This window comes from Octopus sinensis, linkage group LG24 (genome assembly GCF_006345805.1).
Source record: "Octopus sinensis linkage group LG24, ASM634580v1, whole genome shotgun sequence".
Classification (NCBI taxonomy): domain Eukaryota; kingdom Metazoa; phylum Mollusca; class Cephalopoda; order Octopoda; family Octopodidae; genus Octopus; species Octopus sinensis.
In genome coordinates this window covers 20820258-20834302 of record NC_043020.1, presented here as the reverse complement: position 1 = coordinate 20834302, position 14045 = coordinate 20820258, and the positions used below count along the sequence as shown (strand labels likewise).

The 14045-nt window shown below is 37.8% G+C and overlaps 1 protein-coding gene across 3 annotated transcripts in view; it reads left to right on the top strand.

Annotated features, from left to right (window-relative positions):
- Positions 1-14045, top strand: part of LOC115223982 (tubulin epsilon chain-like) — a 103615-nt gene that overhangs the window by 75215 nt on the left and 14355 nt on the right. For 2 of the 3 annotated variants that reach the window (XM_036513051.1, XM_036513050.1), the window contains exons 10-12: positions 2171-2311; positions 9033-9207; positions 11768-11946. In XM_036513051.1, the coding sequence (XP_036368944.1) occupies positions 2171-2311; positions 9033-9207; positions 11768-11926 (475 nt within the window). In that variant the 3' untranslated portion in view covers positions 11927-11946. Of the gene's footprint in view, positions 1-2170; positions 2312-9032; positions 9208-11767; positions 12923-14045 lie in introns of those variants that run through there. The other variant, XM_029794755.2, reaches the window with a different exon arrangement.

The window sequence follows — 14045 nt, the reverse complement described above, 5'->3', positions numbered from 1 at the left end:
AATTAACAAAGGAACAGAAAGAAATATATTCATTCTAAGCACTGTGTGGATTAATGGTTTAAAAGTTTGCTTTGCAACCACAAGATCTTGGGTTCAATTCTACAGCATGATATCTTCGACATATATCATTTCCTATAGCCTCATATCACCCATAACTTGTGAGCGAAATTAGATATGACATGATATCAAAAAGTTCCCGGACTAGTTGTGTAGTGCACCAACAGATGGCAGTGAGAGCTAGTGATCTTCATGAAGCAGTGTGCTGTGCTTACTTCACAAGTTGTGAAATTTGTGCTTTTGTGATCACATGTATGTTGTAATCTGGGATTTTGCCATGGACAGGAAGTTGGGACAAATTCAGGAGCAAGTTATTCAGTTGATCGAATAAATGAATCTTCATTGTCACATGATGGAAATCCATCATCACAATATATTCAATGAAATAAATATAGAAAAAAAAAACTAACTACAAAATTTTGATGTGTTAAAAAACATCAATAGTAATCATTGAATAATATTGCTTCAGCAAGTAAGGGAAGACAACTCCAGACATGTTTTTGTCATATTGAACTTCAACACAGCATAATTTCACTGTAATTGAAGTAGTATTCATAGAAAAATAGAAATGAAACAACATAGGACTTGATTCAGCATTATTAAACCTCATCAGCAAAGCATATATGGAGGTCATAGAATGGTTGAGTAAAACTTTTACAGTATTTACGAGGGGCGTTCAATAAGTAATGCCCCTGACCCACTTCCCATAGCAGTAGAGCAACGAAACTTGGCACAGTTATTAGTCTTTTTCTACATAGAAACCACCCAGAGTTACGCACTTCTCCCATCGTTTGATGCAGCGCTGGAGACCGTTTTTGTAGAAGACCCCAGCTTGGTCCTCCAACCACGACGTGACTTCAGAAATCAAGGCTGCATCATCTGGGAAACGCTTTCCTTTCAAAAACAACTTCATGGCTGGGAAGAGGTGAAAATCAGAGGGTGCAAGGTCAGGAGAGTAGGAGGGATGGAGGATGAGTTCATAGCCGCACGCCTGTGCTTCTGATCTGGCGATACGCGAGTTGTGGACCGGAGCGTTGTCCTGCAGGAGGACAATGCCTTTGCTGATCTTGCCCTACCTCTTGATTTTGATAGCTTCTCTTAATTTCCTCAAAAGTGAAGCATAATAGGCTCCTGTAATCGTCGTACCCTTTGCCAGGAAATCTGTCATCACTACTCCGTTCTGGTCCCAGAAGACTGTGAGCATGACCTTACCAGCGGAGGGCTGCACCTTTGCCTTCTTTGGAGGAGGTGAGTCATGGTGCTTCCACTGCATTGACTGGGCTTTGGTCTCTGCATCATAGTGATGGACCCAGGTTTCATCCTGTGTAATCAGTCTTTTGAAAAATTTTGACTCATCTTCTTGGCACATCTCCAAATTCATCCTTGACCACTCGACTCGTTCTTGCTTCTGGAAAGGTGTGAGCAACCTGGAAATCCATCAGGCAGACACCTTTTGCATATACAAATGGTCATGAATGATAGTTTCCACAGACCCGTTACTAATCTTGACCTCATAGGCTATTTGGCGAATAGTTATGCGTCGATCTTCCAAAATGGCAGCCTCAACTTGACAGACAGATGCCTCATCAATGGCAGAAGAGGGCGACCAGATCTGGGAGCTGTTACTACGGAGTTCCGACCATGTCTGATTTCACGATGCCAGCGTTTTACAAGGTCATATGATGGGGCATCATCACCATAAGTTACTTTCATTTCATCAAAAGTCTCCCGTGGTGTGCGTCCTTTCAAATACAAAAACCGGATCACTGCTCGACACTCAACAGGCTCCATTTTACACTTGACTCAGTTCAAACACCTGTAAATCAGAAACCACAATTAGTTCAGAGCTGTAATTTGCCACTTAATCTATAGACATATCAATAATTGCACATGCGAAATTTCGGCTAGACCAAATAACTGCAAGTGGGTCAGGGGTATTACTTATTGAACGTCCCTCGTATTTTCATCCCTCTAGATTCTGAGTTAAAATCTTACACTATATCGCATCTCTTCAAGTTAAGTAAAGATCCATTTACCTTCACTCAATCAGAAGAAATCAATTCATCTAAAACAATCTTGTTTCTCAACTTTTTTTCTGTTTACTCTTTAACAGTCTTGACCAAATGTTCTCTGATGCATTTTCAAAAGACCATCAACTGATAAAAGCTGACCCCAGACACAGTCTTTACCTTGCTTGTGCTCTCATGGTGCGAGGAAAAGTGAGTATTTCTGACATGAGAAGAAATATTGAAAGGTGAGTCGTGTGCAACACTAGAACTTTTGTCCCTCTCTGTCTATTCATTATCAATCTTTCAACTCCTGTCTGTAACTGGCTGAGTTACAAGTGGGGCCATACTCTCAACTATAAAGAAAAAGCTCAATGAAGAGTTAGACTGCCAACAGGGATAGTACAACCATGCAAGAAAAGCCTGTTCCCTCAACACACAATTACATGGTGAACTTCAAAGGATTTTTTTTTAAATATTAAGTGATTTATGGTGGAGCAAAATTAGAATTGAGTTTACCTTTATTATCTCTTCATAGACTGTATATTCCTTAATATTGTAACCATCTTTGAAAGTAGTAGCCAATGCAGAAGTCTTTCATTTTCTAAATCATCATTTTGGTCAGTTTTATTTTGTCCAGAAAAACACCTAATTTTCCATTTTGAGAACACATACTGATCAGGTGCTGTAAATTTTGGAAAAATTTCTCACACAAAAGGGAATATTTTTGTGTGTTGTGCTCAGTAAATCTGTATACCGTTTACATCTGTAAAAGCCTTCACTTTTATACTCATTATCACAAGTCTAACTTTCAAAAATAGTTCAATCATTTGAATTATTTGCCATATTTTGCTTATAAATTCTTTGTTTTTTTGGGGTTTTTTTGGCTAATTTAAAAAAAAACATGTATTTTGAAATGTCAAATAGTAAGCTCTCTACTGGTGTATGTGGATTTTCCTGTACAAGAGTAGCACACAAGGAAATACTTGTTAACTGCAGTACACTTTGTTTATATTTTATTGAAATAGAGAGTTACTACTGACTGGTATGACAATATAATAATATTCAAATATGGTAAAATATGTAACATGTTTAACCCTTTCGTTACTATATTTCTGACCAAAATACACCCCTTATGTGTTTCAATTAATTTCTAACATAATCATAAATTTAGTCTGGTTTCATTAAACAACTATAACTTTTTTATTTATCAATATATTAACGTGAATTTTGGAAGATAATTTAATGAAATGTTCTCAACCAATTCTATACAATAATTTTTGTCACAAAGTGACTCTAATTGCAGGTAGATACAGGTAAATTCAACAAAGTATAAAATTATTGAAATTTTGTTCATAGAAAATGGGTTATGAGCTAATATTCAATTGGGTATACAACAAAATTTTACGATAGAATTTGTTATTCTGGGTAACTTTCTGATACCCATAATAATATTTATGGCAAAATAGTCTTAATTTCACTAACTATCCTTTCTTTCGTTTTGTTTACATTTAGCGTAACGGTTCGTTTCCGCCGTAATGATTTCAAATAGGCTCATTCGAAAAAGTAAAAAGAAATAGTCTAAGGCTTTACTCTTCTGGGAAAGTCTGTGGCTTGGTCCAGTTTCTTCAGAAAAATCACCGAAAGAAAAGGTTTTAAATTTTCACTCCATTCAGGTGCCAATTCATTTTCTTTATCGCTGTCGGAGCTTTCAAATTCACTGTTTTCACTTTCGGAAATTGAAACATCAGATTCATTATCAAATACCACATGCTTTTTTTTTTCAGTCATAGAGTTAGATTTATGAAGGTCTTCAGTAGAAAATCCTTCGAATTCTGATTCGCTGCTTGATATTAATGAAATTCGTATCCATTTTTTGTCAGAATTACAAATTTTGAAAACACAATAGGAACAAATTTCGGAAAAAAATCTTCCAAAATTCACGGAATTAAAATTACACTTTGATTTTTGTACAAAACTGTAGTTGAACTCTTTACGAAGTATAATACGTATTTTCACGAATGTACGAAAGAGATTTGCTCTGATATTCTCATTTAAATATGAATAGGTAAATTCGGGCGGCTTTGGGCAGTTTGGCCACATTAACCAAAATTTGTTTCGGGCGGTTTGGTAACGAAAGGGTTAATAAGGAATGTAACCCTATTGAAATTTGAAAATTATTGTACATAATTTGCATGTATTGTACCTAATTTGATTTGTATAAATAGATACACACAATTGTTTTTGAAGATACAGCTAAGCTAAATAACCTGCATATCAAGTTTGATTTGTGTACTACTTACACATATTAATTTGCTGTATTTAGTAATTATTCAAATGTCTTTCTACATTTCTGGGTGAAATTTTTACTGAAAACTACATTTTCTAGAATTTGTTGTGCATGATACACAGTAAATTTGATTTGTTTATGAATTGAAAACTTGTATAAATATGATACCTAATGTATACAACCATTATTGCCACTACAACATACTACAACCACTAATCCTCACTGTTTCTTCTACCACTTCTACTAAAGTGTCTGTAGCTGTGAGCTGATCCCTATTAAAAGTACAATAATCCACAGAGTTAGTATACCTCTCTGGGTTCTGCCATGTTTAATAGATTAGAGATAAATCTCCTCCAAGATAAGGCACTATCAGTAATAGCTCCTGTTGCAGGGTGAATTCAATTCAAAACTGCAAGGTAACTAATCATCCACCTGAGGTAACTTTTGTGTAATCACTCAACCTGTTAGAAATAACAGCCAAAGCTCTCTCAAATCAAAGAAGACACATTAAAGAAGATGTATCGAGATACATCATGACTGATATAAAAGCAAATTGGTCATGACCTTTGACCAAAGGTTTACACTTTCATTGTTTGATCAACAACAAATTATTCAGACCTACATATAGCCATCAGACTGAACTGCTGACAATTAAGTGTCTTGGTCATAGACACTGTGCTGTGAGCTCTATCATATTGTGGTGCCTAATTACAGCTAGATAGACTGGACCCTTAATAGTTAAGTGCCTTGGTCATAGAGACAGTACTGTGAACCATACCATACTGTGTAACCTACTTACAGCTAGGTGAATTGGATTGTTGATGGTTAAGTATCTGGGATATGGACACAGTAATGAACTGTACCACACTATAGTACCTATGTACTATTAGGTCAGCTGGACTGTTCACAGTTAAGTTCCTTGGTCATAGATACAGTACAATACACTATAGTACCTACTTAGAGCCAGGTTGGCAGGATGATTGAGTCTTTAGCCATGATCATAACCTGTAACAAGATGTGAACTGCTGACACCTTTGCTGGTCATTCAGTACCCTATCCACTTAGTAAATCACAAACTCAAAAGGTTAAGTATTGGATCAGTGAACACCTATGATGGCAATAGACTTTATTGAAAAAGTGTGGAAGATAAATATTGATTCATCATACTCTATCCTCCATCTTATCATCTGTAGCTACCTCTTCCTCCACCTGAGGGCCAAGCTGACTATGGAAGGTAAACATTCAGGCTAATTGTTCTGCAGAATCACACACCTTTCCTTCCTGGACTTGTCTCCAACTATCCATGTAATCTTTAACAAGAACTCCTTATCACAGAACCAAGAATAATTTCAAAATTTTGTAGGAATTGTCCTTTATCACTTAAATCAGTGGATCTCAAACTTATATTGTCAAGGAACCCTTATGCAATTTCCTATGAATATTTCCTACCTATATTTTACAGATAATCTGCACTACTCTAACTTTGATTAACCATTAAAGGAAACACAGATTATTTTACTGAGAAAAATATATTCACATAGACGTTGATAACTTTACTTTGAAAAAATATACACTATTTCTTTTAAAATTCATATTAAAAGCTCCTTTATCTTGCAAAATTCTAAACATTTTTCATAGGACTCTGAGATTTCTTTGAATACACTTTTAGAAACACTGGATTAAATTACAAAAACAAATGAACCAGAATTAACTCGATTGCTGTATTAGTAAATTCTCATTTAAATAAATTCACTGAAAGTGATTTCAAATTTAAATTTTAAAATTCCACCATGACATTCATCTGAAACAATGATTAAGAAAGGCATCAATATCACTCCTCTGTGTCACATATCTCCACTCCAGAGCAATTTAAACATTGGTGAAGAGGTTAAATTCTAAGATATCCAAATCTACAGATATGTTGTAATGATGCCATTGGTTAAAACAATATGAAAGCTTGGTTTGCTTGATGTTATACAACATCTAATTGTTTTATGAACATATAATATATATATATAGGTAATATAATACAATAATAATGTTTTTAGTGAGAAGGATGCAATTGATTTTGAGAAAGACTTTTGTCCAAATGTGGCTCTAAATTAGATAAATACATAACTCCTCATCTACCATCTGCGATCGTTCCCATTTTTTTTACTTCATTTCCATAAGTGCAGAGATCCCCAATTCACAAAGATACGATGATCCAAAAGGCAACAGAGATTTAATGGCTGTAGTAGTTAATCAAGGATATTGGCCCCAAAGCGAAATCCATATCTCGTACATTTGATAATTAAGTGATGAAAATGATACAGAGAGGTTTTTTACTGTCTTCTGCACTTCTGACAAAATTTTTAATTTGTTTGGAAAAGCTTCTACACATGGGAAGCAATCAAACTGTGAGTTTTTAACTTTCCTTATCCACAATTATAACTTGTCGGTGAAAGACTTATAATGGAAGGAAGGTTTTTATGATACTTTTGGGGAATCTTCTTCTTTCATTATAACTATTCTGTTGATTCAAGGAGCTGGAAATGCGAAGAATGAAGTTTTCAGGCAGACTAAATTCAATAACCGTTTATTCACGGGTGCTTCATACAAGGGGTTTGCTTTCAGTAACCATCTTAACAGCATCGTGTAGTTAGCCTTCACTCCCATACACGTGAGGTTCAATAACCTCTGGAGACAATGCATGTGGTATCACAGCAGGACAAAAATCTGTTTTGAGCTCCTGGCTTCAAAGTCTTGTTCACATCAGCGTGAGAAGAATGAGAAGGAAAATGTTGTTGTCTCTTCTTTAAATAATGGTTGAGATCTCGTTTTTGTCTTGTGTATGGCAATGGTTGCAGGCGAGATCTCACTGTTTCAAAATGGCGCTGGCTTCTTTGTGCCTCACTACAGGGGCACCCCCTGAGACCACCAGTGCAAAAATAGAGAATAACTGGAGCAGGCACAAGAAAAGGGCAAAGATGGTAACTGATTGAAAACAACAACATATGGTACAAAAATGTAACAAGTCAAAAAGAAAAATAATTGCAAGAAATATGAATTGGCATACACAAAATTTGACAAAATATTCAATGGTAGAGTACTGGAATTTTTCATTAACACTAGAAAGCAATTGTTTGTCACAGGAAACACAAAAGAGATTGTCAGATATAAATAGTTTTGTAAAGTTTTTGGAGGCCAGTGCACAGTGCGGCCTGTCCTGGTGACATAAGGTTTGTTTGTGTTAGGTTGTGATGACGTAGGTGATGGTGTGGTCAAAGGTGCATGTGTGGGTAGGTGTGTAGGTGGTTGTAAAGGATCAAAAGCGGGCATGGCCAGTGTCATCAAAGGGTGTGGAAACCTCAAAATATACCTTTTTAAGTCTGTTGACTGACACGGTCTCTGCCCAACCATTGATGTCGAGACTAAAAGTTTTGGTAGGACATGAGAGGGAATAGATACATTGGTGAAAGACTCGAGAAATATGAGCGAAGTCTGGTGACATACGATGTTGGATCAGGATGCGATGAATTGGCTGGTGCTAACATTGTACTAGGAACTGTCAAGGTGGTACCGTAAAGGAGTTGACAGAGGAGAAAACTAAGTCTGTCTTAACGGCAGTGCAACAACCAAGAAGAACGATAGGCAGGAATTCTGTCCAAGACTGCAGATCAGGAGTGGCACATAGAGCAGCCTTTAGTTTCCTGTGAAAACGTTCGACCATCCCATTGGAAGCTGGATGGTAGCTGGTTGTATGAATGTGATAAACACCTAGAATTCGTGATAATTCACGAAATAAGGAAGCTTCGAACTGGCGTCCACGGTCAGTGGTTATCTTAGCTTGAACACCAAAATGAGCTATCCAATTAGAAATGAAAGCTCAAGCAACCGACTCAGCAGAAATGTCCATTACAGGAATGGCTTCAGGCCAACGAGAGAAACGATCAATGCTTATTAATATGTAAGAGAAACCATGACTGACAGGCCATGGTCCAACCAGATCAATGTGGACAACTGTCCAAGAGGAGCACAAATGTGCCTGTAGATTTTAGAACGTTGGCATTTCACACAAGGGCATGTCCAAGTGGTGATCATCCAGCGCATATTAGGCAAGAAAAACTCAAGTCATAACAAGTTTCACTGAGGCAGCGATGCCAGGATATGACAGTGAATGCAAGGCATCAAAAATGGAACACTGGTGGTTCTCAGGTACAAACGGCCTGGGAGAACCAGTAGCTGTGTCACAAAGGATTGTGCTTTCAGCAGAAGGAAGTGGAAGATAGGCAAATTTGCAACAGGACAACTTGGTAGAAGTTAGATCCAAAGTGTCTAGAGCTGGCTGATCCTGTGCAATGGCAGTTAAATCAATTGCAGCAAGAGATGAAAGAGAACACACAGGGAGATGAGAGAGTGCATCAGTAGAAGCTCATATTAGATAATTTAGCAATCCCTAAAAAGACAGCATAGTCACACATGGAATGCCTTTTGTCAATGGTCTGCTCAATCAGGATTGAGCCAGAGCTAAACAGCAATATCAATTACAATTTTATCTTTCATTCTTCCAAAACAGGTACTAGTAATATACTGGGGTTTGACTCAGCCAACAATAGTTGTGCCTCACAAAGAGATCATTATTGCAGGGCTTACCTTATTTTAAGCATTTCTCTCTCACATTGCTGTTTTTGTTGTAGACTAAAAAGCAAGTTGCAGTTCATCAGTTGGAACAAGGAGGGATGGAAAACCGGTCTGTGTTCTGTTCCACCTGTGGGTCACCCATATTCTTTGTTAACACTAGCAAACAACACTTGCATCCAACAAACATTTGGAGATCTCCGGGACAGATATATGAAGCTTTACAGACGCAAGGTTTGCTCTCTGGTTTCTGTCTTCTGGTGTGTGTGTGTGTGTGTGTGTGTGCGTGCGCGTGTACTGTGTAAAAAAATTCTTCATCTTTCGATGGTACTGTAGTAGTGTTCTGGAGTATTGTAGATGTATCTAAGTGTTTTGGGTATGGTTTGATATATAGTGGTAAGGACTGTAAGCATTTTCAGGAATTGGGCCTCTTTTATGTAATTTAGTTTCTGCAAGAAGAAATGAGTAAAGATGAGAAGCTATTATCATAATCCTCATTATCATTTTAATATCCACTTTCCCATGCTTGCATGAATCAGATGATAACTTTGTTAAAGTAGATATTTCTTTGACCAGATGCTCTTCCTGTCACCAGACTTCACCTGTTTTCAAGCAAGGTAATATTTTCCAAATCTAACCAGCAACAAGCAGCCTTAACAGAATTTTATGAAGGGCTACAAACAGACAACAGTTTTTATATGCACTATGACCCATTTTTTTTTATAATGTGCATGCACTTGTCAAGACAAAAAGAATACAGACTCACTCTCTCTGACATACACTTATTGCAGTGATATGAAACTTGAGTCATGGCATGTGTAAAAGGCTTCTTCCAGTTTCTGTCTGCTAAATTTTACTCTGAAGATATTAGTCATTCGTGGCTATAAGTAGAAGACACCAGCCAAAAGTGTCCCTGCAGTTGGAATGACATGGTTCCAAAGCAAACTTCTTAACCACACAGCCATGTCTGATGATAATCATTTCTGTCAGGTGCAATGCAACAAATTTGTGGAAAGAGTGTAGACATTTTAAAATCAACCATTGTAACTGACTGCTACTTTATTTTAATCGCTCTGGAAAAATAAAAGGCAAAGTTTGAGCTCAACCAAATTTGAACCTAAAACATAAGGGATTTAACCAAAATCCTCCAAGGTATTTTATCTAACATTCTACCAATTTTGCCACGTTCAAAGATAATGAGTTAAAGCAAAATGGATGATTGGAAAATAAAGATGAAGGTGGTGGTGGCGGTGGTCATAGTGACGATAGTGGTGGCATCTGTGATGGCAGTAGTGGTGACGATAATGATGATGAGAATGCTAACAACAGTGTTAATTTTAAAATCTGTTCTAATCAACCCTGTCATGATTGAGAAATACTAAATTAAAGTTAAAATAATCTACCACCACCACTACCATCCTTACCACACACACCTCTGATTTGAGGATACCTGAAATAGAAGAATTTTGAGGATACACTTGAAAGGCATTCTGGAAGACAGGGACTGGTAGAGGTGTGGGTGTGTGTGTATGAGCATGTGTATGTGTGTAATCGTGGTTCTATTTAATACTAGCATTATGTGTGTGTTTCTTTGGTAGTACAAGTTGTTAATGAAATTTAACTCCAGGTCAACACTGATCCAGCAGACTCATGACTAGAGGTGTTTCTGACCATGACCATCCTTTCTGTATTGCAAAGACTATATTGTTCAATGAGTTTTTTTTTTAAAAAAAAGGTGTAATGTGAGGGAGATTTAGTTGCTTAAATTTAGCATGTCAGCTAATCACATAGAGACTTTCTTATTGGCTTTTGTGTATGTATGGGCATACAGGGAATGGCGGTGGTGGTGGTGGTGGTGTGTGTTAGCATGTGTATGTGTGTGCAAAACCGTCAGTGATGGTTAATGGTAGTGATGGCCACAGATGTGCATTGTTGTACTGTAGTGGTTGTGGTGGTGGTGGTGGTGGTATCTAATTGAGAGGATAGCATCTTGTAGCAGTAGTGGGGATGACGACGGTGGTGGTATGTAGTAGCAATGGTAGTGGGTGTGTGTAGTGGAGGAGATGGTGTGTTGCTGTTGTTTGGTAGCATCTGTGTGTATAAAACAATTGATGGTGGTGTGTAGTAGTAGTCACAGTGGTGTTGCATAGTAGTGATGGTAGTAGTTGTGGTGGTGTCTTGAGTTTTAGCATATGTATGCGTGTGCATGTATGTGCGTAAAATTGTTGGGGGTGGGGGTTATTAATCTAATTTCAAAGAAAACAACTGATTATCCAAGTAATTAGTTTAGTTATTTGTTGGAGTGGATGGGGAAATTGGTAGTGGCTTACGGTGTACATGGAGGGAGAGAGTGACAATGATGTGGATGTACAAGTGTGGGTGATAGGGATAGAGAGACAGTCTAAGGATGTAAGGCTATTGTTTAGCCCAAGGTCATCTCTGATCAAACAGACCTGTGGTCCAGTCCTTTTATTGTTGGTCAGAAACCCAGGACCATGTTATTCAATCCTTTTTTATGACAGCATAGTGTGATTTGAGAGGGATTTAGCTGCTATTTGTTGCTAGTCGAGCAATCATACAGAGAATCCTTTATTGACTCAGATTCCCACATGGAATAGGTGGTAGTGGTGTGGAGTTCTGGGATAGTCTAGGGTGGTCTGGGCAGGTTAGGTTACATTCTATTTATTTGTCGACATAATTCTATTCTAATTCTAATATTAATTTATAATTCTATAAATAATGCTATTATTTGTTGTCATATCGTTTATGTTTTTTCTTTCTTTCTTTTTCGCAGGCCCACCTTCACCATTATACTATGGTTGATGGTATGGAACTGCAGGAATTTACTGACAGCTATAACAGTCTTGAAGACATTATTAAAGAATATAGTGAGCTGGAGAAACAGCTGGAAAACCCTGGTCCTTGTGTACCTCGTCTACAAGTTGTCAGCTAGCTTCCTACCTAAATAGACAGGTTGGTAGTAAGCAAACAACCTACTTTCTAAACTATCTCCTTTGAGGAAATGAAGCAATGTGTTAGAATAGAGAACAATAACATGACGACTCAACAGTGCAACAGAGCATCACACAATATTATAACAACACTACAACATGGCAATAGGCAAATCTCCCTTAAATAACATAGCACTGTTTTCCATTCAAACAGCATTGTGAATTTGAGTAAAGTTCTTCAAAGATACTGACAAAGCATTGAGGAATGCCATAATAAAATTTAGCTTCAGTGATCTTTGATGTTCAACACACTGGAGAATAATATTTCTGAATTTATTCAGTGCAGGATCAGTGGTAATGAAATCTAACTTGTTCCTCTCATAGAACTGTGTCCACAAACTTCACTTAGCCTGTTTAAAAGCACTTTGTGGAAAACTTTACCAGGCATTGAGAGCAGTGTGATGCTTTGCTAGTTATTGCAGTTGGACAGGTCTCCTTTCTTCAGCAGTTTCACAATGGTTCCCTCTTGTCCATTATGTGGAACTCTCTGCTCATGCCAGCAACAATTTGTCAGACTTGTCAGTTCAGCCACTACAGTGCTCCCACCATGTTTAAACATTTCTACAGTGATTTCATCCAATCGAATAGCTTTGTTGTTTCTCAACTTTTCATTCGCTGTTGTTGTCTCTTCGCTCATTATTGGATTTTCATCTACATCCAGAGCTATCTTATTTTGTTGATGGAAATTGTACAGTGCTATCATTGTCAAATGATTTAATGTTTCTTAAAAGAGTTCTCAAGCCCAGGAAAAAGAGGAAGGTTAGACATTGAACCAGCAACCCATTCCTGTAAAACAGGAATAGCTACAAAAACAAAAGATTGCCTATTGCAAAACCTATGGGAGAAAGGTGGCAATAAATGTGATCCAACAATGACAGACTCTATGTGTGTGCATGTATGTAAGTGTTATATATATATATATATATATATATATATATATATATATATAAATAGATAGATAGATATAGATATATTAGATCGCTAGCCTCTACACATTCTTTATTTTCTCTCCTTGTTTCTTTCTGTGTTCCTTTCTGTGGAAGAGCATAGGCTCGAAACGTTAAAGACTTTTTCACTTCCTGAGTGTTATACTATTACATCTGTTTGTTGTCTTCACCACCTGTTTTCATCATCATCATTTAACATCCAATTTCAATGCTGGCATGGGATGGACGGTTTCACAGGATTGTGTCAAACTCTACGGTCAGCTTTGGCTTGGTTTGTATGGGTGGATGCCCTTCTAATGCACTTTACAGAGTGTACTGGATGCTGTCTATGTGGCACCAGCACCAGTGAAGTCACCAAGTAACTTGCAAGATGAAAACCCCTCAACTAAGATGATGACTGGCATTGGAGGTGGATTTGTACCAGGTGATGAAAGGTTAAACTCTGATAAGGGACAAAAAAGATGTCTTGCTGTAGATCATTCAATCAGTGAGAAAGACATTAGTGGTAAGGTGCCAAAGTATACCCTCAAGGTACAAGGAGGGGAATGTAAGTGGAGAGGTACAAAGGATTGGACAGGTGAGTGTGTAGGAAGTGCAAAGAGGGAGAGGTGAGGAGAAGGGGAATGCAACTAGTGGTGAATACAAGTTTACAGAGGAGTGGCAGGGGAATGATGTAAGAGAGACAACAAAGTAACATTAGGCTGCAGGAGCACAGAGTAGGGATGGTAGTGGAGAGATATATGTAGTGCATGAAGATATGTAGTATCATTCATCATATATATCATGGAGGCGCAATGGCCCAGTGGTTAGGGCAGCAGACTCGCGGTTGTAGGATCGTAGTTTCGATTCCCAGACCGGGCGTTGTGAGTGTTTATTGAGCAAAAACACCTAAAGCTCCACTGGCTCCAACAGGAGGTAGTGGCAATATCTGCTGTACTCTTTCGCCGCAACTTTCTCTCACTCTTTCGTCTGTTGGCCTGCTCGCTTAGCCAGCGGGGCGGCATCATTTCAAGGCTAAAACAATGCGAAGCGCATTGTGACCAGCGATCTGTAGCAACATCTGATAGCCTGGTCAGTCACGGTGATATATATATATCAGGTAGATGGCCCTGCT